This window comes from Topomyia yanbarensis, chromosome 1 (genome assembly GCF_030247195.1).
Source record: "Topomyia yanbarensis strain Yona2022 chromosome 1, ASM3024719v1, whole genome shotgun sequence".
Lineage (NCBI taxonomy): Eukaryota > Metazoa > Arthropoda > Insecta > Diptera > Culicidae > Topomyia > Topomyia yanbarensis.
The window spans coordinates 410,780-438,490 of NC_080670.1; the positions used below are offsets into that span (position 1 = coordinate 410,780).

Here is a 27,711-nt window from a genome sequence, read left to right on the forward strand (position 1 = left end):
AGCTGATTTCATGGAAAAGTTATTTTATAATTATTGGAAAATACTATTAAACTATACATTTTTAAACTCAAGGTGCTAAAAGATTTATTCACATTAACTATTAATCAGAGTTGTCAAAACGGAGACAGACAAAATCGGGATATTCATGCGTAACCTTCCTTTTTGGTGATTAGATGGAGGTCTAAGGTCAATCAATTCAAATTTCGTTCATCATACTTACTAAAACAAAGTATAAGATCCATGTGAGTTTGCTGATTAGAGCCACTCCATTCGAATTATTCGTCCACGCTGTCCCAATCAATGTGTCAAATGTTCAAGTATACTATTCCTATATCATTCAGAGATTGGTACGAAAATCGAAAACGAGAAAGGTGTTTTTTTCTACACCGTGTGATCTTCATGAAAATCAATCAGCTTATGTTATTGATACTATAGTACTGGTTGATTTTTATGAAGATCTACTACATGGTGTAGAAAAAACTGATCTTTTTGTTTTTCGTTTTTTGCAACATTCCTTTCATCCTAATGGAGCCGTGCGGTCTTCTACATATTTTTATATATAGAAACTAGAAAAATCAATGGGTCTGTTGGATTCAGCGTTGGTTCAATGGTCTGTTAGTCAGCGCATGGCGTGAAAATATTCTTTTCCTATGAATGATGAAAGAAGGGATAGCTACGGCACCTTCTAATCAATCCCATCCTAGCATTAATCACGAGCAATTTCAAAGAAAAAATCCTGTACCCAAAAGTCTAAATGCTATGTGTGATTTTCTGCCGTTCTACGAATATATTTCTTTTCTCTTAAGATTCTTCAGCTACATGAGATCATTATCCCTCGATCGCCTAATTTACTAGCTTCTATGGCACTGTTTCTTGAAAAAGGTTCTACTAGCTGGTCTGTGAATGCAGTGCATTGATTAAACGCAGACTAAGAGTCCTCTATACAAGAACACTGGACCTTTTGATACTTGGGCCGGAAATCGCATACAGGTAGTAAGCTTCATGCGAAGTGCAATGTCTAACTAGGAAGAGTGCAAATGCAATTTCTCCAAAATCTGAATGCTTAGCCTGGAATATATTTGTACAGATGATATGATGCAGTTCTTCGAGTTATGAAAATGTGTGATCGTGTGCACATTTTAATATCTTAACAGTTACTCGACTGGCCCGATTTGTACAAGCTTTTTACAAGTCTATGAATGTATTTGGGCGTAGACAAAATGTGAGTTGTAGTTTATCTTGCTTTTTAAATGAATGACGACTTGAGGTCGTATTTCGTTCTTCCCTCAAAAGATTTAAATTCATCGCATCAACCCAAACTGTTGAGCTACAGTTTTTGAACATTGTAACGAATATCAAGTATGCATATTTGATAAACTATAAAGGCAAAGTTAATATATGAAATTTTTGATGGATTCAATCGGACTAGACCTATGCGACGAAAGCGGGCTATAGATTGGAAACAGGGGACATGGAACTGCAAGTTTCTTAACTTCATTGGGAGTACCCACTTACCGTCCAATACAGCGAGAGACCGCTAGTTCGACAGCGTAGAGCTGTAGGAAGTGTGTTGGAAGGGGTATACCATACAGGTCTTTCGCGGGAACCAAACCATATACCAGAGCTACGGTAACAATCACGAGCTGAAAACAGCTTTCATGATAGTGGGAGAAATGCAAAAGCTCGTGCAGCATAATCGAAATATGACAAAGAAGGCAAATTTTAAACTGGAGCATTTTTGCAGAAATTATTTAATTTTTTTCGCAAATAAAAATATTCTGTGCATCAATATCAATTGTCTTATCATTAATGTGTAATTTTTTACAGCATCGAAGAAATAGCAATGAATCACACTCTGATACGTCAAGAAATGTCTAACTATACAGAACATGGACGCCTTCGCATGATTCGTAAAACGAATCATACTGCTTTCGTCTCCAAAAAAACAAACATTACCATCTCGAACATGAAAGGAGCTTATCTGCTATTTTTAATAGATAATTTTCAATTTGTAATAGCACACATAATATGCTAGCAATAAATTACTAAGCGAAGACCTGGTAATGACTAGTTTCACATTAATCAATGCATTGCGATTCGATTTTTGTGAAAGTTAAAAATATATTTTCTTACGATCATCAGTTATTTCAATAATTTAAAATAATTGTTTCCTTATATCTAAAATTAATACTCGTCCTTGCAGTCCTCGCTATTGATATACGCGCAGGCTCTCTATTTGATGATTTTACTTGACTTTTGACGACCGTGTATCAGCCTTATGTTAAGCAAGCAAACGTAGCCTTATATCTGCTGTAGAACTGCATATAGAGTAGTCTTAAACAGCCTGTAAGCCCTACATACTGATTTAATGCTGGTATAATGTCGGAAAAGGTGAAATATTGTACTATTACAGTGCAGCGATTGGCGACCGTTTTTCTGAATTACTAATGTTATTAGCTATCATTTTGAGCAATATTTGCCACGCTTTCCTATGTTTCCTTTTCGTTATGACGAACAAAAAAGAAGAAAATTATAATACTGATTAGAACTGCGATTGGTTTACTTCTAATAATATGTGATAAACATGTTACCCTTATCGGAATTTAGTTCTTACACGATATGATTTATGTTTATTACATGTGCATGTGTATACAAGCACATAAGATTTTTTATGAGAGATATCTAAAAATTATAACGACAGAGCAAACGAACAGCGTTCAAAATCTACAAAATAAATATGTTGTAATATCATGTGTACATTGTTTAGAACGAAGAGCGTTATTATAATAACAGTCAACGAAGTTTTACCTGGAGTGACATAACATAACTTCAAGGTTATGGAAAGTAGATTTAACCCTTGTTAACCGTAATACTTGAAGTATTTACAAAGTTGTATACAACTGAGCACTTCGATTACAAACCAAAATCTTGAGCGCATCCTGAAATACGAAAAAGATCGGTCTACTTCATTTTGTATTCTTAAACAACGTTATGCAACTATGATGGTCAGATTGCCACATGTCAGTATACTTCTAACTACAGACTACCTTAAGCGGATACACTCTACACTCATTGACCTACAGTAATTGTTAAATTATAGCGTTCCCTTAGCTCAATAGTGACAGGGGCCCCATGCGGTCTTATTACGACCCTGGTGACAAATGATACAATAAATCTGTTCTATAAAAGTGTAAGCAATAACACTACTGAACAACGACAAGTACAACAGCCAACTTAGGTCAAACCAAATATCCTAAAACCTTAACTAAGACTAACTATACAACAAAATCATCCCAGCTTTGTCTTGCTCCCCCAACATGAGAATTGTTGTATTCTTTCTAACACTGTGCAAATTTACACACAGTTGAAAATGCAATAGATCAAGTGACCATACCCCATAATTCGTTTTATATGACCTTGCAGTGGCGGATCCAGGGGAAGTGTCCTGGGGGCCCGGACCCCCACCCGAAAATTGTCAACTTGTTGAGAAATTTTAAATTAGTTTCAATTTTATATTCGTTTCAAACTCAAAATCATTTTAAACCAAATTTGGCTGAACTGATTTTCATTAAATGAGGTTTTGACGTATAACGTATTGTACAATGTTCATTCCAAAATCAAAATTTCAGACACTCCCGATTTTTTTCTAAATCCGCCCCTGCGCCCTTTAGATATGAATGAACAAAATTGTTACAACACATAATCTTCTTCGTAGTTAGTCTTACATTCATACGATGGATGATCTTAAACCTGCAATAAACTACTAAACTGAACTATATGTCCCACATCATATGAAAATTGTAAAAGTGTTATTTATTAAACTACTTACATTCTCCATTCGATTATAATTAGGTGAACGATCAGTTGCTTACCTGTAATGTATAGAAATATCAGTGGATTAGTAAAACGTTATCCAAATTATTAAACAAACATTTCTAAATCATTAAAAATCCTTGAATTGTATGTAAATTGCTTATTCGATTATGGTTTGTTTACTATCAGATATCATTGATTTAACAAAACAACAAAATGTTTAAACTAAATACACACGCACCTAAACTTATATGGTATTCGAAATTTGCAAGCTTCCAATCGAAATGCATATGTTTTCAACAATATTTAACCTTGAGAGTTTAAACATCAACTCACAAATTCAACCAGAATAACCATTTACGCCAAGGGCGCGAAGCGTATTAGAATTGTTCTCAGGGACAAAAACAACCCTTGCCGATCCAAGGTCCTACTCGCTGTGCCTCTCCAGTATGATGACACATTTTATGATACGGAGAGTGGATCGATAGAAAGTTTGCAGAAACAAATTACTCATCACGCAATGATCAATTTTCTTTAGAAGAATATTTCAGAAGGATGAAGAAATAGCAAAAAGGGTACCCAGACGCGAGGGAAATGGCAAAAACAAGTCGTAAAATCATAAAAGAGTGGAAAGTTTCATCATTTGTTCCTTCGTTTTTTACAGAATTCTCAGTTTGCTTTTTACGGGTTGAAGTTTCCGTTTTTTATCGATATCCCTTCATGTCTCATTGTGCTGCACGGTTAGGTTGAACTGAGACTGCCAAAGCTAAAAACTTTCTAATGGATGTTTTAAACTTAAGAGTTAAAAAATTTTTGTTACCTTTCAAGACGATCGACGATCGCTGATCCCTTTCGTTCGCACATACACTTTTTACAGAACTGATTCGAAACGAAACACTCACACTATCGCATAATTTGGTACCCGTCAAATAGGATGGCAACAAACTGAGCCCTGATATTGATTTTTCACGTTTGCGAACGTGCTCTTCGAAGCAGAGAGATAACAGCATGATTTGATCAATTTTCTTGTCAAAACACACGCGAATGAACGCAGATAGACTTTTATGGACACACTGAACAGATATACACCGATTCTGTTGACCTTTGACGGAGTTTTGAAACGCACTCGCGAAATCAGCCGGAGAACAGCAAGAACTAAGGAACCACCGCAAGTTGACTGAAATACCAGCGAGGTTGTCAAAAATTGTTAGTGAAAAGGAACCGAGCAAGCAGAGACAAACCGATGCTAAGCATAGAGAAACAACACTTGTTTGTTCCAGAGAGCTTAGCGTCGTTGGTGTATCGTATATGCCGCTGTTGACTGTGGCGTGGCTGCGAAACCAAATGTGAACCACACCACTGTCAATCCCGTCTCACCCGTATGCTCACTCTTTCCTTCCTGCCATTCTCGAGCCACTGACTCGGATGGGCTCTGGCCATGACTCTGCGGCCAACCATCGTTCGATGTGTGGAAAGAGAGCGACAGAGCGGCAGTACACTTCATTTTAGAATCTGCTACACCACAACCATCAGAAACCACCATCCGGTCCGTTGGCCAAGGGGACAAAGGAAAGGGAGAGAAACTCCCAACAGCATTAGAGCTCTGCTTTTCCTCCTACCCGCTCTGGTACCAACTGCAACCTTTTTTCTCAACATTGTGTGCAGTCGCCCGTACAGCTTTTGATAAAAAGTCATTATCATTGATATAAATTACACTTGCCGCTACCCTTCCACCCTCTCTGCACCTGATTTTCCCCCTCGGCAGGAGCAACTTATTCGCTGGAAGGCACACGAAGGCGAGTAATAGAGACAGCAGTTAATTTCGATCTGCTTGAGCGCTAGAGTGAGCAGGATTACCTTTGCCAAAACCTTTGCAGAATCCGAATAAAATACCCGAAGCGTCCTAGAATCGGGGGGTGCAAAAGGTACCTATGTACAAGCCTCCCTCGTTGAGGCGCAGTAGATGTAAATAGCTATTTTCTAGATCAATTTATAGCCCAAACAAATTTCAGGGGATTTTACGTTTTCCAATGGGGTAAATCTTATTCCGGAAGGGAAAGATATATTGCGATCGGATGGGAGGGTGTTGGTGAAATTTAAACCCGCACCCAGAGCAGGGAATCGATTACAGGACACCGGTATAATTTCCCTATCGGTAGCTCGAAGGTGAAATATGTGACGGCGATAGGAACCTTTGTTCCTTCTCCGTTCGCAATCTAATCATTTCGAGCATAAAGCTGACTTAAAACACCTTCAGTAAGCAGGGTAAGTGCCTATATTGTAAAGAGGCTTAGTCAGTTATCGGGAACTGTTATGTACCAAGTGCAGTAGAAAACAACCTAAGCGAAAATATGGCGTCGATAACCTTTGAGGTCTTTGAATGTTGTTCTGAGAACGAATCGTTTTCTGTGGATTTTACCCTTTTTTACCTACAGTCAAAGCTCTTGTTTTGGAAGGACGTACCTAACATTAAATTTATTTAGTGTGACATTTGTGGCATAAACTGATAAAAATATAGTTGAGAAAAATATATTTGAACGGCTATGATTTGGAAAGAAACAAATTACACATCTTCCACTAGCTTTTAAGTATTTAAGGTATTTTTAATGCAATTCTATTTTTTTTTTGGATAGAAAAAAACATTTACATAGAGTATTTGATATTATTCATAGATCTAATCATTTTTATATAACAGATCATGATTTAAATATTGAAAATTAAAAACTCCTGTTAAATTTCTTTTAAAGCTTTTCGTAGATACGGGCATAGCATAGTTAGTAAATCGGTTGCTTCGAACACCGCTCACTTTGGTTCGATTTCCAACCCCCGCATATAGAGTTAGAAATTCTTCAATGCCGAAAAAAAATGACAAAAGCACTCAAATTTAAAACCCCTAGTAATCGAGCAGAAAAAGACTTACTTTAGCAGTTGAAGTGACTTACTTAGATAATTTGTTTCGATAATTGTTCCTATTGATACTAAGGGGATCACCAAGGGCGCATACAGGAAAAATCATGGGAGGGGGAGGTTAGAACCTGAATTTTCGATTTCGAAATAAGCATTGCACAATAAGTAATACGTGATAACCCCTTTTAATGGGAATCAGTACAAATTTGGTTCGGCATAATTTTGATTTTGACATGATTTTGAGTTCAAGACCCTCCCTCTGGATTTGTCCCTAGGAACCATTCTATTTACAACTTTCAAAAACTCGATTTTTTTTATTTTTCACATTTTTTAAAAATGCGAAAATGCCACACTGAAATTTCATCACTCCCCAAACCGTTTCATCTCGAGCAATTTGGATTAGGCCGAAAAAATTAAAAGCGCGTTGCGTGTGATGCTTGCTGGTTAATAAAAAGTTATACAAACCATATTTTTCTGGAAAACAATAGCCAAAAATGACGTAAGCTCGACCTATTTCTTCAAAGAACCTTGTCTTTCGCTAAATTTTGAAATTTTTTAAGCTACTCTAGTGTCTTACTCAAATCATAGGCTTAATAATTAATTGATTATTTTTGTTTCAGATAAAAACTTTTAATGCCAGGATGTCCATTCAAAAAGTCTGTTCCTAGACGCCATGCAAGTCCCTCATACTTCCGCAATTTTGATTTTTTTATGTTTCGAACATGTAACTAAAGAAAATACCTCATTACTTTTCTATCGAATAATAATTGAGGTACTGCTGTTGGTGCTGCTATTGTTGTAGTTAATAATTAGAGTGGTCCCTTTAAGCCATGGTGGTTGAATTTACCAGTTTTCTACAACTGTCTATTACATTTCCGAAAGGTTGCAAAATAAAGAAACTCTCAATAATATTTTTAGGTTATAACTTGAGGGTCGTAACGGTACTTGGACTCATCATTCTAATCTAGTAATATGCAACGTAATCAGTAATCCACTAACCAGGTCGAAGCTTCTAATAATTGTCTCTTTAGTATACTGCCCATAAACGCATAAGAGTCCCATGTGGATTTTTGTCGAAAATGAGTTATCCGTTGAATTTATTATGTATCACCACTGAATCACACTGCACAAATAAGATTACCGGGTTTGTTCAGAAAATATCAAAAAAAATACCAAAACATGGTTGTCCCATCCATTTGGCTCAATGGATGGGACAATCTTGAACAGCGTTTTTCTCGGCTTGCTGTTTTTCAACATGGGACTCTTATGCTGTTATGGGCAGTATACCGGTCTTGCCGTCATTTCCAGAATAGATGCTACGTGTCGCCTTCAAATAGGGTTACAGTGCCCTAATTAATCTTAGCACCTTTATTCATCCCACAAAAAAAATATCGACAAACGACTCGGTGACGAAGCTTTTTGTGCAACGTCTCTGGAAAAACATGATTTGCGGTGTTACCTGCCATTCAAATACTACTTAACCGATTTCTTTCAAATTTTGCATACACATTCTACGTTAAAAATACCTAACCCCTACCTTGAGTTTTTAAGATAATTTTTCATTTAAGAGGGTGTTTACTCATAAAAAGGCGGAATTTTTCGTGAAAATAGTAATTTTTATTTAAAATGAGTAAAAAACCCTTAATTAATTTTTTTTCTCAAACCCTCAATGTAGGGGTTAGGTATTTTTTACCTAGAATGTGAATTGTTATCTATATGTTCCGGCAAATGTTTTTCAATAGTGTCTTACTCAAAAAAAAAAAGACTAAATAATTCTTCGCTTTGCGCCATTGTTCTCTCAAAGTCCATTTGGTAAAGTTACAATGGTCCATATAGTGCCTGCAGAAGTGTCATCAAGCAGAGGAAACATTCAGGCATATACTATGCGATAGACTAGCTCTCACCAGAATCAGAAGGACCTCAACGATCTTTGGTAAAGACTCTTGTAGAGATCAGTGAGTGAGACTTCCTAATGCAATATATTAAGGTTATTTAGGAATCTTACTTGAAGCATTGTCCAATGCGCACCTATGGGATTCAGATTAGTTTTACGTTAGTAAGAAGTGATCGATTCTTTCCGCCTTAAGCCAAGAGGGGAAATAATAACAAGAGTAACAGCAATAGTGTCGTAATATGTAAAAAGAGAGATACTCTGCCTTCTTTCTACTTCTCCCTGATTCAAAGTTACAAGCGATCAAAGTCAACAACAATAAACTACCGCTTGATCTACATAGTGTACATTTAGAAAACATATACTTTAAATTTTGTACCTTTCAACCTAGTATTTGTGGGGTAGCATATTTACTGAAGGTGAAAATGGAGCTTAGGCTTAAGAAAGTCCGCTTGTCGCTTTGCAACCTACAACACATGGTTGAAAAAGACGGTGTTGAAATAATGACTCCTGTGTATATGGAAGGTGACAAAATAGAGGTACTATTACTCGATCTAGCACCGCGAGGAAGTGGAATCAGTTATACAAGAAAATTTCTGCACTGAAGCAGCTCTGCTTAAAACTGCAATAAAATCTAATCAAAAATCTTCAAAATATTCAACTAAATCGCAAACGGATGGCCGAACAGTAGCGGCTTTTCAGGCAACAACGAATCCCGCATTCAACGAGATTGTACCTATGTCCTCCAAACTAATGGACAGAACCACAAATAAACAAGTAGATATCAAAAAGACGGATACACGATTGTGACCCGTTAGGCCGCTAGACAAAAAAATATCAAACAGTGAGCTCCAATATATCCACAGCGATGACAATATGAACAACTAAGACAAATCAACTGACCAATAAGTAGCTTTTGGCGACCCTGCAAACGAGTCCACTCCGGATACAAAAAGTAACCCACAAGCGGGAACGATGATATGTTGTGCGTTAGACTACAGATCTAATTTTAAATTTACTTAATACATTTTAAATCATCCTCTTTCGATGATTTTGATTGAATATAAACCCAATGTATTCAAAAAATTACCAAATGAAATTAACCTAATCAGACTCACACATTCCGTTTGGCAAAAAATCAAACTCTTCAAAAAGCTTCATACCATGCAGAACCTGATATGCTATTTCGACAGACTGTGCAGCCTATTCTCGACACATGTGACAGTTACAGTGATGGTACAGCGATTCTACCGACACTGAGAGTCCGTCTTGGTCAGAATTCAAAATTGCAGCACATTCAGTTGTGCAATTTAGTGGTTTATATCGACCAAACGCAAACATATTATACTAACTCGAAACATTTGACTCCCATCTAATTAAAACATTTTCATTCATTTTAGCACATTAAATTATTTTAAATGAACCCAAATTGTCCAAAACCTCCAACTGTAATGTCGTTATTCGAAATAAAACTCCATTAAGGTTTATTCACTTTTTTATTATTTCCATAATTCATATCAATATGTCATTTTGCTCATTCACGGACAATCCGCATAATTAAATTGTAGGTTTTTGTTTGCCTCAATCGTTCTGCAAGAGCAATAAATAAATATAGTGCTTAATATTCGATTTCTCAGCCGGTCAAAAGTTCAAACTGCCGATCTATATTCATATTGCCTTATTTTTGTAAAATTATTTTTACTCTGCTTCTTGAATTGCGGTCGCTGAATTAAGTATTAATTACGTCATTTCCATATGTTTACACACATTTTAAATGCAATACACCTTTTGTTCTTTATCGGTTTTGACCTCATAATAAATACTGCCTTTTAATAGTAGCGCAGGGCATAACGGCCAATTACCCGTTCCGTCCACATCCAGCTATGGCCCGTTAATTGTATGCTTCTTTGCAGCTCCTTTCACTTTCCACATTAACATGTACGGGGGCATAGAGTTTGTATTGTTATAGGTTCTATTAAATTAATATCATTAGTAATTGTTATAATTTACAACGTTTCAAAGAAGTACTAGCTTTTAAAATGCATCAATTTATTCACCAGTTATTACGTATTATACGGTACAGCTTATTACAGCATTGTTTTACGTTTTGCTTTCGAGAGCTAGTTTAACGAATGTCCAAACTTTTGATTTAATATTGTTTTTTTTTTCAATTTTTCTGAGATCAAAACATTGAGTTTTTCATTCTATGGCAAGGTTTCCAAAAGTCATGCGAACTATTTTCAGACGATGGAATGAGCTTCTTTATATATGCTGCCTATTCTACCCTGACTATTTTTACGTATTTCAATTTCTGGTTTTATTGTGACAATATCCAAGCATTATGTACAGGTTCCTTGGGAAAATATGAGGAAACTTAGTTTTTTTATGCAATAAATTAAACCGTTTCGCTTTTTTTTCTCGCATGGCTGGAGGTAATGGTATAGATTACGATTCATCGAACGAACATTATCTCGTTAATTCTGTAGGAAACGAGAAATATATTAACAAATTAAATCGAGTTAATTGATTTGAGGAACTATAAAATTAAAAAAAATTAGTGACTTTATATGAGTACGAGCTGCATCAAGGGCAAACGAAAATCGGGTCAGATGATATGCGAAAGAAACTGGTCAACATGCGCTTCAAGTGCAACGAGCTGGGCGATTGTCACTGCTCGAATTGGTGAAGGCGATTCGAAATCGTATAGTCGACTGGAAGACAACATATTTTACTGATTAACTTGTTCCTCAAATCGTTATAAAATCTGAAATAATTAAAAACGAAACATTTGCATTACAAATAAGAAATTTATTTAATGATTTCGTCATCATGCTAACTAAACTTATGATCATAGTTCTGTTAATATAAAATAGTAACAAATTTACACAAGCGAAAGTCAACAAAAGGAAATAAAACGTCTAAGGATCAGTCCGACACTTGTGAAAGATGGCGAAGTTATCCTGATTATTGTTTACCGTAGAAACTCTTTTATTCTATTATTAATTCTAACCACTGGACAGATTTTCGATTACTGTTTTTGTTGTTTTTTTTCCTTTAATTTGATTAGTTATGTATAATTTTATTTAATTACGTATTTTGCCCAGTACTGGTGCAGTCGGCAAGAATTGAAGAACTGCACACTCGACTGTAGAATTGTACCTTTACATCGAATCCTTATAGAACGAAACGCTATAGTTAATGAGTACGTCCACTTTACATAACTAAATGATACCTAACACAGTTTTTTGTTTTGTTTAGCACTCCCACTTTGAACGAGACAAAATACGATAACATCGAATCGAGGAGTTTGGGTTTGCCCGCTTATATTGATCGCATCAACTAGTCACGTTCATTGTAAGTGTATAGTTTTTCAAATATGATTACAAATCATGTTTAGGTTTTGTAGAAAAAAATGATTCTTAGCACTAGTACGTATATTTGTTATTACTTTTACTTTTTCTGATTTTTTTATCTTAGAAATTAGATTTTTTTTCTATCTTAGACGCATTCTCCATCCACTCAGTAGCATATGCATATCAGAAGCTGTGGTTGCTGCATTTCCCATAGCTGCGGTTCACTCTCAGTCACAGATAAACCTTAGATCACGATTAGGTTTCGGGTCGTCTTCCAAGCAATATTTGCCGTTTCAACTTCTCTTTCCCTTCCTTATGTTGAGTACTTCTACATTTCAGAATTTTTGTGTGCATTACGTATGTCGGTGTGTTTTGTGTTGTGGCTTATTTACGTTCTCGGTTAAATTGAACCGACGATGTCTCTAGTACTCAGGTTTGCGCTGTTGATTTTTTTATGTTGACATAAAAATGAAATTAAAGAAGAGAAAAAAAGAAACATAAGAATTGATTGGAAAATTTCTGCTGCCGTCTGGTAGGCGATGATGATCAAAATATAAGAAAAGTAGGAGAAACGGTTTGCACTTAAGGATGCTGATCGTATTCTATTTCAATCCAGTTCAGTCTAAAGCGTAGTTTTTCTAACATTTTCAATTCATTCCCACCTTTTGTTATGTTGCATCACCTGTAAAATAAGTGGTAAAAGGGAGGAAAGAAAAAGAGAAGTTTTTTGTTTAGATTTTCTTTGAGGAATCGAATAAGTTCACTCTGAGGGGAAAAATGTAACGAGAAAAAATCGATCTGAACTGATCAAATAACAATCTTATTTGTCACTCTTCTTAACTGCATTGTGACAAATTCTACTGTTTAGTTAAATAAGTTAAACATACAGTTGTATCATCTTGCGAGTAAAATGAAATTACGAACATGCAAATAAGTTCTTCAACCACAAGATTCGATAGCTCTACTTGATGCGATAGATTAGAAACAAGCAACAATAACGCATTCTCTTGTCTTCGTAGGTATAACGCAACTGAACTGTATTGCCACTGTTAATCGTACTTTATAAAGTACCTACAAACAATGAAAAGAAAAAGCTTGAATGCGATCACGATAACGTGACTGACAAAGGACGCTCGAAGAAACAAAAGTGACACGAATGGACAAGAGAACAAGAAAGGGGTGAAAATCCGAGAAATGAAAACTATGCTTTAAGAACGAACTTTACTAACTGCTTTTAGTATATCCTGATTCGTTTTATTATCCAGACCTCCCATCATACTGAGATTCCCTCCGACGCCGACACCCATGCTACCGAGACCCAGCTTCAGATCATTTTGGGCCACTATCGACGGATGGTGTAGATGGCTGCCTAGGCTCGCACTACCACCCCCGCTGGACTGTTGGGAACCGACGATTGTCTGTTCCTGCTGCTTCTGACTGTGGTGCTGCTGGGCGGATTTTAAAGATTCATTCTTCATTTTGTCCTGTTCCTCGCGCTCGCGTCGTGCCTGCAATCAGAGTAAAATATTTTAATCATTTCACATTTCTGTCTAACCTTATAGAATGATCTACTACAGACCTGTTCATTGATTTCCTTCACAGCCCGAAGCTCCTTCTTCAGCTTCATCCGACGATTTTGGAACCAAATTTTTATCTGTCGTTCAGTTAGGCACAGGGCATGTGCGATTTCGATTCTTCTTCGGCGGGTCAAATAATGGTTGAAGTGAAACTCTTTCTCCAGCTCCAGCGTCTGGAAGCGGGTGTAAGTCTGGCGACCTCGTCGACGGGGACATCCGTTCGGACCTGTTGAGAAGGGTAAAAGTAGCAGAATAAGCTGGATGGTTTTTTTTTTTTTCATTTTCGTTGCAGCTACGACGTAAAAAGGTGTGCCGAATGATAGGGTGGAAGAAAGTGTGCAGAAAGAGTTTGTTGCGTATTCTTTCGTCAGCCAGTTTTCTATAAAGGTAGGTTAGATAAAAAGGATCCACAGGATATCAAGAGAAAGTTTTGGGAACAAAGAAAGAGAAAGCTTGTTTTGTGTGCCAAACAATAAAAAAGGGTAATATAAAATTGAGAGAACTGAACTGCTTTGGAACCGGCTTGGAAAAATTTCCAGCTGACTGACTCGTTTGACATAAATGATTGTGACGCGAAAGAACTTTCGAAAACGACTAGCAGCGAGTAATCTTCGCGTTTCACGAACCATGAGGAGAAATGTATCTAACGACCAGTTAATTGACTTAAGATGGCCGCTTTCACACCCTTTTCTATACGGCCATGCCGCAAAGGGACTGTACGTCAGAGGTATTGATGATAAAATATGACACTCGTAAATTTTCGATTCCGCTGCGCGAGAAGAATGGAAAATTACTCGTGTTAGATTCCCTATCTCTGCTGGCTGATATCAAGTTCTTCTGGCTTTCTCTTGCTTCGATGAGGCGAATGTTACGAGGGCGAGGGGCGAATATTTATGGCCTCCGATATTAAATTCTAGAGCCATGTTGATCCTTGTTATTTGCTTGCGCCGCTGTGGTGAGGATTCGTAATGAAGCTATTGTCTTCGTGCTGTGAGCACAAGGAACCCGGGGCAATGTTTTGAAACAAAGCATCCCGAGGGGGGCGTTCTCCTGCTTCTATGGGTTCTATGCATTAATTGATGGCAGCAGTGAGGAATGCGTTTGTCTGGAATATATTCGCTCGTAAACTAAAACGTTTCTTCGGATTTTCAGTTCAATTTGAGAAAATAAGAATTCCACTAATGAAATATCTTCAATAGACATCACTCAGTATCGGCAGTATGTCTTGAAACAAGCGTAACTCATTTCTGTTGGTTAGTTTACAGATGAAGACCGAATGTGCGTGCTTGAGCGATTCAACCATTAAAGTAATTAAACAAATTAGTAATCCGAGCCCGCGCATCAACAATTTCTCTTGTGGGTGTTTATTTATTTTCGCCAGTTTTCCTCACTTCTTGTCTACACGTCACAGAAACTGCGCCCACAATAGCTTATGTCGAAAGTAAACTCTCATCTCGGACGCCCGGACGACGTGGATAAACTTCCAATGGGGCGAGTAATACCACACTGTGTATTTATTATTTGCTGTTATGGCGTTGTATGTGTACTTGTAATTACAGTTAGTGCCGTGTTTAGCCCGAAACCCTCCCCAGCACATCACTGGAGGCAGGAGGAGCGAGCAGAATGCAAATACAAAGCTGTAATAATAAGCTTGAAACGCACATTAAACGCAATAACAATACTAATATCGTGTATGTTTAGAGCGGTAATATCCCATGGTTATATTTATGCAAAGGATCGCCTGTAAATGAATAAGACTACAGAGCTATCGGAAATCAAACAGGATATAAAATTACGAATGGCCGTGACTGAGTGGTATTGCTCAAAGTTTGGTAATAATTTTCACCTAACTATGACTTTGATTAATCGGTTCTCTGTAGAAATACTCACATGTAGAAGATTCGGTTTATTTGTACGACTACCCGGTTTACGATTTGTTAGTAGAAAACAAATTTCTTTCACTCTTTCAACAGGTGAGAAAGAAATTCGCCGAATGTTTTTTTTCTCCACCCGCCTCCAGTTGTGATACAATTTGGACGTTTTCCATACGGACCGAGTGCAGCTGACTGGTAATTTATTGTTTTTTTTTCGCGCTCCAGTGGTCTTTCGACGAGAGAATCGTTCGGACTCCTCACACCTCAGATATTCCATTCGGCCACATCGGAAAAAAAATCGATGCGTCGTGAATTAAAACATATCGTTACTGAGCGCGATCATTTATTAAAAACGACCTAATTCAAAAATTGATTGCGATACTTTTAGTGACACCGTGTGAAGATGCATTTCTTGCCAGTGTCTCATTCCAATGCAAATTCAACGCAAGGGGCAACTACATTGATGACTTAAATTAAATGTTCCTCTCAATAGTGTGCGTTTGCATACGCTTAGAGGCAAAGAGGGAGCATTTATATATGCTTGGAATCCCGCAGCGATTACATACATACGGCAACGATGGCAAGCGTGCGGGTGAAATTACAGAGGAAATAATCGTTTTTATTAGTAGTTTTACTAGGCAACTTGATAATAAAAATACATTGTGAACACACAGTTTTATAGTCGTTTTACCACTTTCTATTTATGGAGATAACTTTTTGCGGTCATCATTTCGTTGGATGTGTGCCTTGCCTTATGGACGATGGACTCGGTCGTTTAAAGATGAAGATCACACATCGACTGGCCATGAATCGTTCCGTCGACGGTACTGGCTCTGTCATTGCTCCAAGTGCATAATAAATAATGCTCATAACGACAAATTGCAAGCAACACATGTGAAGCTGTTTTTTTTCGCTGGCGAGGGGTATGGCATCAATTTTTTTATTTAAAGGTCTACATTCAATCGAAATGATCACCGCCATGAAATGCACAGACCAGAAGCAGCCATAACTGTTTTGTTCGGTTTTTAGCGCTAGCCAAGTGTGTTCCTTTCTGGTGATAGGTCAGTGACGGAAATGTTGTTATATACTCATGAAAAAGAGAACTGGATTTATATGGGTGAACGTGTAAATTGTTGACGATAAACTCTCGTTTTCATTTAAAGCTATAGCGTAAATCAATGAACATGTAATACAGTAAAGACCCGTTTTTATCAGCCCCTTGGCGAATTTTAAACTGATAAAACAAGGACATTGATAAAATCGGGACATATATTTTTCTGTCTTTTTAATAAACTGAGGCTCTTAAAATATTCTTCTTTGTTCCTTAGATATAGCCTTGCAACCTTTTCTTATTATTTACTTTAAGTTCCCCTTAAGGGGGTCTGACAGTGCAAAATTTAAAAAAAGAATAGTATTTTTTGCATTTTTGGGATCTCTAAGATAAGCAATATATGCTCAAGAAAGGATTTATTCGAATTCAACTTGGTTCGTCTGCTAGAACCCATCAAACTACCAACTATCAATTTTCATATGAAGCTGCTACAATCGGGTAAAAAACTGATAAAATCAGGGGGAGATAAAATCGGGGGATGATAAAATCGGGTCTACACTGTATATTGTTATAGTTACAAATTTTTGTTTTCGAGTATCCAGGCGAATTAGGTTATAAAAATCTTCTTTTTTTAAAGAAATAGAAAACGAATAAATATCTGCACTTCTTTCAGACATGCGTAAAACGGACCGATGATGGGGGTAAGCTAGACAAATTGGAGATATGATGATCAGAACACAAAATATCACGATTTACTGTTTCTAACGGATGTTTCGTTTTGTTTTTTTTTCTCTGGCGGATATTTTTCTTTCTTTTTCGCAAAAGAAACATGATTTGATTTCTTAATGAAAAGCTTGACCGATTTACATAAATTCTTGCTTGATAAATTTTCGTTCGTGACGCCCTTCACGGTAGGTCCTTTGTCATAAGTTTCGACAGACGTTTAATGTATACTTCAACAAATACTAATACTTCTTTAACTGTTTCGCATTTTCACCAATCGTCAAAATAATATTCAATGCATTTTTTTGGTTAAATTGGTTGAAAATTACTTTCAAAGTGAAATATTTAAAATGTTCGAATCTATACGAATTATGCCTCGAAAAAGTTTGAAATTTCCATTTCTGCAGGTTCACTGAAGTTTTGTCTGAACACGACACGATGTTCCCAAAAAATTTGAATTTTGTTTACGCCAGGAAACCAATGATCTTGCAAGGAATTTGCAGCTGCAGGCTTTGAGTTCAAGCCTTTCATCGTTGACAAAACGATGGGTTCGACGCTGTATAAAAAAGAGCACCTGGAGAAAAGTAGGGGAGACCGGGGCTAGTTGGTGGTTGGGGTAAGTTGGAGGAATCCCTTTTGCTCCGTTTCTATTAGACATATAGCGCTGCCTCTCGTTGTATACCTCAAGTTATGTGAAACCCATTATCCAATGTGTTTTTGTTGCAAAACATTTTGTTTTGTAAAAGTTATGGGCGATATTGTGTTTTCGAGCATTCCAAGTAAATTTTCTAAATTATAAACACTGCGTTATTTAGGGTGATTTTCAATCTATATCCCAACTGATAATATTTTTTATAGTGCGTGCAAAGAGCTTTCGGTATTCGTACTGACATTACATCTATCCACGAACAAAATTTATTTTTAAAATAGTTTTTTAAAAAATATGCAATTGGGTTACGATGCAAAAAAACCATCAAAAATTTTTTTTCTGGAATTCACTCCAAAGTAAGGAAATCTTTCTCTTTTCTATTTCGTCAATGCAGGAGACATTTATTTCGGAAAATCTCCTGAAAAAATTCGAAAATTTGCTTGTGAATATGGAGTGCATATCTAAGTCAAAATGCCGGATTATTGAGACTGAAATATAATTGCAAATGTCGATTAATATACAGTTTTCTTGAAAAGACATTGAAAATTTGAAGTAATTGAATCTCCATTTGATTGCTTATGTTTTGGCGTATCCATACATAACGCCAACTTACCCCGGGGCCGGTACTGCTCGTATTAAGACGAAACGTTCACCACTGAAACATCAACGTTAACCAAATAAATCGCTGCCAAAATGTACCAAATCTTACCACTAGAAGCGCTGCTACAGAATAAATAAAGTGTTTGGAGCCAAGTAGACTTTACATAGTTTTATAATTTTTTCTAAAAGGATTTGTCGTTTCTTGTTATTCACGTTTCGTCACGTTCTGCATTGTACTAACTCAATGCACTTTACGTAATAATTGAGGACAGTTGAATATAATAGTCGAAGGGACATACTCTTAGAAATAACGTTTTAAAACCATAGAAAGTTGGTTATGCGGTGCTTAGTTTATATTGGAATATAGTTCATATAGCGAACGAACCTGACGTGTAAATCGTAGGGTTATTGCGCCCTAAATCATCATCCTATATTCATCGCACCCATTTGAACACACTAGTTAGAGCAGTATCTGCTATCTCTATTCAACGCATTGGATCAAATGGTAGGATGAATAAGGGTACGTTGTACTCCACTTTTCGCTTCGCTCAAACGCGAGTATTTTACATTTTCCACTTTCTCTTTTTTCCGAAATCCAGAAATTTAGTTTGCAAACGCTTTAGCCAATTGTAACCACCGATGTAATTTTCCATATAAACTAATTATGTAAAAATCAGGCATCATGGTGATTACTTCATCAACCTTTTTCCTGGTTTTTTTTGGGTCCCATAAAGCTATGCCACATTTGGGATCGATTCGTTATGGCCTGGTGTCCCGCATTGCATTTAAAATCTTTGTGGAAGCTAATATAGGAAAACGAACTGTTTCGTATTGAGCTTTGAAAAGCTATAACATTAACATTCTAGCGCCAAGTAATTAATCTTTTTCTGGATTAAGCCATATAAATGAGTGCTTACTGTAGGACAAACCGTGAACTCTAGAAAAAAGGTAAACCCTAAATTTTATGCGAGCGTTTGGAACCTCAAATGAAACCAACAATGATTTAATGTAGCTTGATTTGCTGGAATTGGCTTTTCACTTGGAGAGGATATTCTCTGAATTACTGTATCAAATGTGAACTATTTTATAAAAAACCTAGTCTATCACAGCATGATACCTGCTTCCATTTTAGTATTATATGTACAATTGGAATGTTGCCCAACTCCTACTTAGCAGAAGGCAAATTTCCTTTCGATCATGTCCTGCCTAGTCCTAGTTTTCCGTTCTAAATTTATAACTGATTCGCTCTAGAATACCTATCTAAACTAATTCAATACAATCATCTACTAGCACGTGAAAATTGATGCATTATAACTGAAAGCCAGTCGATTCTATTTATCATTTTGGTTATATAACTGGCAATACACATCAACCTTTTTCTTGTGACTGTAAAAATAGGAGCAGTCATTTTGTGTAGTTTACCTTATCCTGCCATTGTAGTCAGCTAGTATGATTTTATATCTATCCTAAAATCATGGGACCCCTGGCCCCAGCTCAGTATAACTATGCATTAAAACGGTACTAGTAATTTGGTCTGTTTCAATTAATTTTCCACTCATATTTCGTGTTCATATGGGACTGGTGATAATAGGGAGTATTGCCAAATGGAAAAAATATTAGAAAAAACGAATGAAATTAAAAACATATTTCAAATCTTTTACAATCTTATGTCCGCCATATTTTTTATAGTTTTGCACTTTTTAATTCTAATTCATCCTATTACCCTCCGATGCAACAAGGTAATCACAAAATAAGTCCCTTTATCTATAGAGCTTCTGCAAAAAAAACAGATGTTTTATATACATCCCAAAGTCATAAAATCCCTCGATGAGTGATTTAGTGACATGCTCAAAAATAAACAACATGCTGAAGTTGCCAATGAAGAAATTAAACTTTAAACATAGGTTCACCCCTTTCTGCTAAATGGAGAAAAACGAATAAAAGGGAAAATTGGCAAACAAGTCATAAATTTCACCGGATCTACTGTAGTTGGTAATGAAAATTAAGTTTCGGCCCCTCGGTTTCAAAAGTATCTGCCGTTTTGTAGTTAAATACTAATCTTCACGGATCGTCGCGACGCGTGCATTTTAGTTTAATTTTCAGAGAAACAACGAATAGATGCGAAGAGAGCAAACATGACAATAAATTTTCATATTTCATGCGAAGCATGCATATAGCAGAGACCTCTCGCTGGTAGCTTCGCTTTAACTGATTGGCGCTTAGAAAAATCTCAGGCAACTTTCATTATTTATGAATCGTTTTGTCTGGTACTGCATAAAGGTGCGCGCGCATTCACAGATAATACGTGGTCGCAAAGGAAATTTTCTTCTTTACCATTAAACCTCCAAATGTGTTTAAAATGACACTAGAAGTCATCTCGATCGTGTTCCGTAATGAGCACATTCAACAGTCTGAGGAGAGAAAAATTTGTTCAGTAACATCACAATAAATAAATGTCACCAGCACGTGGTGTTGAGCGTTATGGAACTACTTTCACAATTTTCCCCCCTCGCAAACGAAGCCAAATGTGCCATCAGCAGTGAGGAAAACCTTTCATTTTATTAAACATAAACCATCTCCCGTTTTCCATGGTAGCGCGTGGCAAGAAGTATGAGAAGGAAAACGTGTCAAGAATAAGGAAACAGACATTCCGTCTTTTGCCTTCCTTCAGCAGCCTGGGCTTTCGATTGCCACAAACTTTTCCACACCCCATGAATTTCCTCCTACGGTGGAATGATGGCCAACCAAGCTAGAGACTACGGTACCCAGAAACATAGTTCAATTTGTTTTATGTCGCCATCACAACCATCTCTCGCAACTGGCCTCGACTGGTGAATGGTGGCATTTCATACATTTTTCTGATTCATACCCAGATGTAGCAAGGGAAAACTCCTGGAATATTTCTATTTATTGCCTCGAATGAAATTAACTTTTTTCTTCTAAATGCGCAATTTTATATTGAAAATTTGATAGAAACTTCTTAATTCTAGTCAGTCTAAAAACAGTATGCTTGATAGTTGAGGTGTTTACGGCGTATGGTTACTTCGAAAAATTTAAATTACGTTGCTAGGACGCAATCTGAAGTTGCACTTAATTACACTTTGTTGACCGCAGATGTTAATCTTCTTGTAAATGCCTTCAATTTGCATTTAGATACGAAATTTATGCGCCTTGCCCACGACTGCAATGTTAATCGAGTTTGTCGCCGTAGGAAGAACAGGGGTTCCTTTTTGAATTGCAATTAAATGCGTATATCTGCATTTGCTACGGGGATGCCGTTTTAATTACTCGTTCAAGCGATCATATATAGTCGATTGCATTGAAATATAACAGAAATGATATTTCTATAATTAGTTCAAGATCTTTCAAGTGACATACACGTAATTACCTAAATCTTCATGGAGTTTTTAGGTAGCATTTTTTCATTCACAGTATAGTATATTTTTTATGAAGTTAATTGTGTCCGTTTGACTTACAAATTATTACAAACACAAAAACAACCATTTTGGCCCATAAATCCGCAAACCAGCTGCATAAATCACAATCAGGTGACACTTTTTCCGCTCAAATAAAAACATGTTTCCCGAAGAGGAACTACGGCAATAAATTACCACATTAACTGGGCGGTTATAATACTGACCAGCGCCACACTTTTACGCATTCCACGGTGTGCCAAATCGCCGTTAGGTTTTTCTACAGCCCACCACTCATCCTCGGCAAAGGTCTACCACACGAGTCAGGGGAAAATTAAATTAATTAAGGCGGTCATAAAATTTCCGCAAGTCTTACGCTCGGCACATGAAACGAGCCATCTCAGGCATACAAAAGAAGGTCACAACAGTGTCTATAATGGGCTACTTTAATGAAAAATTAATTCCTGATTAATTATGATAAATACCAAAAATGTGGAAGAACAATGTCTTCCCGAGAGCTGAAACCTAAAGAAACGCCTGCCAGTCTCGGATTCGATTCGGATTCGAAAATCTAAATATTTATTAGGTTTTTCTACACATGCTTAAGATTTCCTACGCTCGACGTAGACAGAGTGCCGACGATTTTTTCCATCAGCCTCACAGAAAACTCCACCAGTCACTATTTATTTATTTATCCATCAGCCAGCGAAAAAAAAGTTCGTGTTCTTTTTTTTCTAGACAGCATTGATTCTTGAACAATTACCCACGATTGCTCCCACCAGCGATTTCCAGTTGAAGGAAAGAGGCAATAAATTTTATTTTTAACACATACTTTCCTCTAGTCTTAGTGATACTGGAGAGAAATAAAAAACAACATAATTGTATAAATAATCATGGCAAGCTGCTTTTTACCTATCTCGTCAACCTGGGTGCCAGATACGTGGCAACAGAGGGGCAAAGGGGAAATGGATTTCGGTATACACGAAACGTGTTCCAGAGATGACTTGATTATGGAAAGACCTGGGTGATACGTCTGTAACATAGCGGAATGAAACAACTATGAAACTAAGTTATTCGAGAAATAAAAATGTACTTTGTTCTTGTATTGAATCGGTATGTTTCCGTGGTTCAGTAATGAGAGAGCTATGTTTGCTTTTCAATAATATGCTGAGGAGTGGAATAATTACCTATTCAAAACTCATTATGCATTCTACAGTGAATTTTAATTAAAATTGTGTTTTGTTTCATCCTGTCATGGATATTATAATGGCTGTTTTAAGTACATATATATTTATATTTTTACATTATATATCAAACTGGCTTTATGATGACATTTATAAACAAGGACATACACCGAATCGTAAAATTCGAAAAGCAAAAGTCACCATGCAAAACAGCAAATTGTTTGCGAGGAATTAAATGGATCCCAATAAGATAGTGGATACTGCTTCTAAATATTTATTTGCTCAAGAAACTTTGGATTTATTGAAGATATTACCATAGGTTGGTCTTGAAGTACATTCACCATTTACCTACGAGTCAGTTTTCCTGCAATTTATCTTCCAACATATCACACTTTCCTAAAGCTGTACGTACACGAGGCGACAGGACACACGCCACAAAAAATATTCAATATGGATTTTGTTCTATCTATTCCAACGCTAACACCGCAACAGCAACAGCGTTGGGTTCTAGCAACCAAGTTGATTTCGACTAAATTCTTCCTTGAGCACATTTTTCTTATCTTTGGGATCCGAATGTACTAATTACTAAGAAAGGGTTAAGGCTATATTTAGGGACTAAAGAAGAATATTTTAAGAGTTTCGGTTTCTTACAAAGAAAGAAATATAGATGTTCCGATTTTGTCAATGTCCCCGTTTTATTAACCTAAAATTAATCAAGGGGCTGATAAAAACGAGTCTTCACTGTGTTTGATATTTTTTAAATAATTCATAGATATCTTTGATCGGAATTGGACACGATTCAAAAAACAGATTTTATCGTTCGTATAAATTCACTCAGAAATCGAATGTAATTAATTTTATTCACCACACGACCCAATGGATAAATTATGTCTCATCCGACTTCAACATTGAGTAAAGATAGTTATGAATTGCCAAAAAAGATTGCAATTAAACTGGGGGGAGGTTCCTCTTTCATGTCTCTTGAAGCTAATATAATTGATTCCTTTGCGTTGGGTTTATTGGGTAGATAAATATCAGTTGTTTTTATTCACAAAGTAAACAAATATTCAAGAAGAAAATCCTGCTTCAAATCGGTAATAAAGTATTCTATTCTATTCTAAACCTTACACAGCCAGTATTGAAAAGCATCCTGGAAAACCCAGCAGTTAGTCTGTAGTGTTTTTCTTGTCAATATTAATATTTGAAGCATATTTTCACATGACGCAAATATAGAAACGGCCAGGCCTACTGTGCAGAGTTGGGTTTGAAGATGTTTCAAAATTAGACGGCAATTAAATTATTCATTTAATGATTAATTTAATTAACGAATTCTTTTAAAACTTAAAAGAGGAAGAAACGAGGACAACCGAACCGACCATTTCAGTTCGAAGGGTTCGTTGGGAGTGACTTGGCTAAGAAGGTTAATGTCACTCGTTTGGTCCTTTGGGATGGGACAGAGGTATTTACACATTGCCCTGGCTAATAAGCCTAGGTTAAAGCGCCTTTACTCGCTCTGCTTCAAATCGGTAATAAAGTATAAGAAAAACTTTTATAGTCGTCTGGTTTCATTGCTATAAAATATGAGCATCCCATGTGTAACAAAACTAGTGGCTAAAAATCTTTTTAATAATGGCAAAAATCGACCGATTACTTTCTTATCGACGATGGAAAATTGCAAAACTAGCATAAATAAAGCGGGTACTATTTCTCTAGGGCGTGGCTGAGCGAGATTACCGATCACAAGTTATTGCGACTAGGAAAGAAAAATCGATTTAGAGAAAACGCGGAACAGTAACAACCAGAAGAGAAACTCATTTTGACGCTGTTTATGCGCAATAGCAAATTTTTACGACCGCAGCAGCAATCCATCTCACTTTCAGTCTACAACTGAATAAATGTAGCATATCTTCTTGCTTCTTGAATAATTTTAAGATTGCATAGCTGGTACAGAATGATTGTCGATTGTTCTTCTAAAACCCTTATTTTTAACGAGATCTAGATCAATGTCTACCAAAATTTTAACCCGTTTGGGATTGCTGTGCCTCATTAAGACATTGACTATTTATAAAAGTAACCAACCTACGACCGCTTCTGTATAGATAGATTGAAATACCTACTAGTATTGGTATATTCAATATCAACGAGGCATCAAACAGCACACCGAATCACGAGGCAACACGAGATTGCTTGCCGGAGAGTCTGGACCAAAGCGTGGAATGGAGCTTTATTGATTGCAATTCATGCGCATGCGAATAAATAAAATTCCCTTGCGATTGTTCTTTCGTTGAAAATTGCTATAGCAAATTCGATTCGAGAATTGATTCGTCCACACATTATTAGAAATTGCCAGGCTCTGTTCCGTGTGCCTGTATTGCTTTGAACACTCCACATACGTTCAATAAGTAAGCAAATAATTATTACTTTATTTCGAAATAAAACAAATTTAAATACTAGAATCAAATGCGGTTCAGATGTCGCGGTGTATCATTCGGCCCGCAAGAATGTTTCTCGATCTAAACTTGTGGAAAATGTGTCAAATGGGCGAATAAAAGCCAATAATATATGTTCCGACACCAACGAGACCCATTTCAATGTGAAAAAGACCATTGGAAGTAAACATGAGACGGAACGTGCTCGACATGGTGGCCGAAGAAAGGTCTCCGACAATAAATATTGAATCGCTGACCGTAAGCAAAGATCGAATTTTTACTGTTCTTCACGGTCCGATGGGAATTTATCAATTTCGAGCCATCCATAAGGAAAACAATGCCGGATTCGGCGAGAAGAAAGTTTATTCTAGCTCACGGCGATTGGAACGAGATAAGGGTTCGGCCAAAGGAGAAAGAAAAGGTATCGGAAAGTGTTTAGATGTGGCAGATAATTTATTGATTTTTCTCCTTTACATCGTTTAGCTATTTCGGATGGGATTCACCAGCTGTGACGCGATCTCCATTTTATATTCCAGACTTGACTACATGCGCTCGCGATAGAGAAATGAAGTATTTGTGGGACAGGTTCTTTGTTCAACCATTTTCTTCTTACTCTTCAAGAAGATAATATTTTACCCAGATTACAGCACACTGTTTAAGAACAAAACCATGGAAACCTTCACCCTATACCAGAGAGTGTGGGATTCAAACCTTGGTTTTGTTTGTTTTCACTTCTCAGAGCCGCCAGCCAAGGGTGGGATTTGTAGGCTATAAATTTTGACTGACTCGTTCAATCCTCTAAAATCTCCATTGAACCAAATCGAAATGACCCAAGTCAACTACAAAAGCAACGCCGAAAATTTAAACGACACATGACTACACCTGACACTTCATTTTTTACTCCCCCTCCGACTTTACAGCACAAACTTCCCATAGTTTCATTCCAGATCCAGACGCTTGATTTTTAATCAAAAAATCCTCTGCAATTTATAGAAGAGAAATCCTCTGAAACACGACAAGGGAAAACTGTGCTCTTGATCTTTCTTTACGAGCGTCAGCAAAAAAAATCTCCTGTAAATGCATACGGAAAGCAATTTCCCTTCATCTGTGCGGACACTCGGCGGAAGTTCAATATTGGCAAACGCTTATTTAGAATTCAGAAAGGATATTTCCCCAGAGGGATCCGTCAAATGGTATACAGGGACGTGAAAGAAACGATTATCTTTGGTCTTTAATACTCATTGAAAATTTCTTTGTCAATTTCGCTTTGCCATAGTCAATCCGGTCTGGATTTCTCTCCATGGACTATGGGTTCAGTAGTAAAAAACGAATTTATAATCACCTACTGTATTTGCCTCGCCATCCAGCCTAAAAGTCACAACCTGATCTTTCGTTTGCTTCTACCCTCGAGTCGGTAGTTGCTGTTAGTGTAATTGATTTATCGTATTTTGCCAGCATGTCAAGGAAGACTTCAGCTTCGCTCCACCAGGCATAAATTGTTATTTTACGACTATTTGAGCCGGCAAATCCACCAGCGTTCATAGTATAAATGGCCGGTTTGATCATAAGAGGTAATAAAAATTGCACAGCGACCGCTATACAATGAGGTACACTGTTGTTGTATACGAGAGGGCTTATATGCATATAGTAGTCTAAAGTTGGCTTCAACGATGACCCCAAAAGCATGCGTTTTCCTCGCATAGTCAGAGCTGAAGAAAAGTTCTTTCTCCGCTCGTAAAAGTGAACATAATTTTATAGCTTTTAAATAATGTTCGAGACAGCGACATTTTACGACTTTTCCGCAAAAAGGAGTGAATAAGAAAACCGAGAACAATAAATTTTCCAAACCGAGATCGTGACAGACTCGAGAATTAGAGTTTAAGCCGGCATGAGCTGTGGGGGACGAATGATTTACGAGGCGAGTGTCTAGCAGTTTGCGTGCAAAAAAAAACTAATGAAAACCATCATTTCGAGTTCCGATCACTGATTAATCGGAGGCGAACCCACGGAAAAAATCGGTCCAACCCGTAAAAATTGGAATAATGATTTGTTTGGCAATAAAATTTATCGCCGGCTTGACATTTAAATGGTGGAATAATACGGTCAATAAAAGCTCGTTGTTCTATTCACCAGAATGAGCTTCAATTATTCGATTTAGTTTAAACGTGACTCTAGGGCAAACGATACGACCGTGAGTATGACGGAATTTAATAGAGCGAATGGTTTTTATTGCACGCTTCTCTGATT

General features: G+C 36.9%; 1 protein-coding gene across 7 annotated transcripts in view; it reads right to left on the reverse strand.

The window, feature by feature from the left end:
• Positions 1 to 10,088: 10,088 nt before the first annotated feature.
• Positions 10,089 to 27,711, reverse strand: part of LOC131676511 (homeobox protein abdominal-A homolog) — a 39,482-nt gene continuing 21,859 nt past the window's right edge. For 4 of the 7 annotated variants that reach the window (XM_058955585.1, XM_058955582.1, XM_058955583.1 and 1 more), the window contains 4 exons: positions 13,544 to 13,767; positions 13,194 to 13,472; positions 12,627 to 12,646; positions 10,089 to 12,404 (listed from right to left, as the gene is read on the reverse strand). In XM_058955585.1, coding sequence (XP_058811568.1) covers positions 12,365 to 12,404; positions 12,627 to 12,646; positions 13,194 to 13,472; positions 13,544 to 13,767 — 563 coding nt within the window. In that variant the 3' untranslated portion in view covers positions 10,089 to 12,364. The other 3 variants (XM_058955586.1, XM_058955588.1, XM_058955587.1) reach the window with 3 other exon arrangements.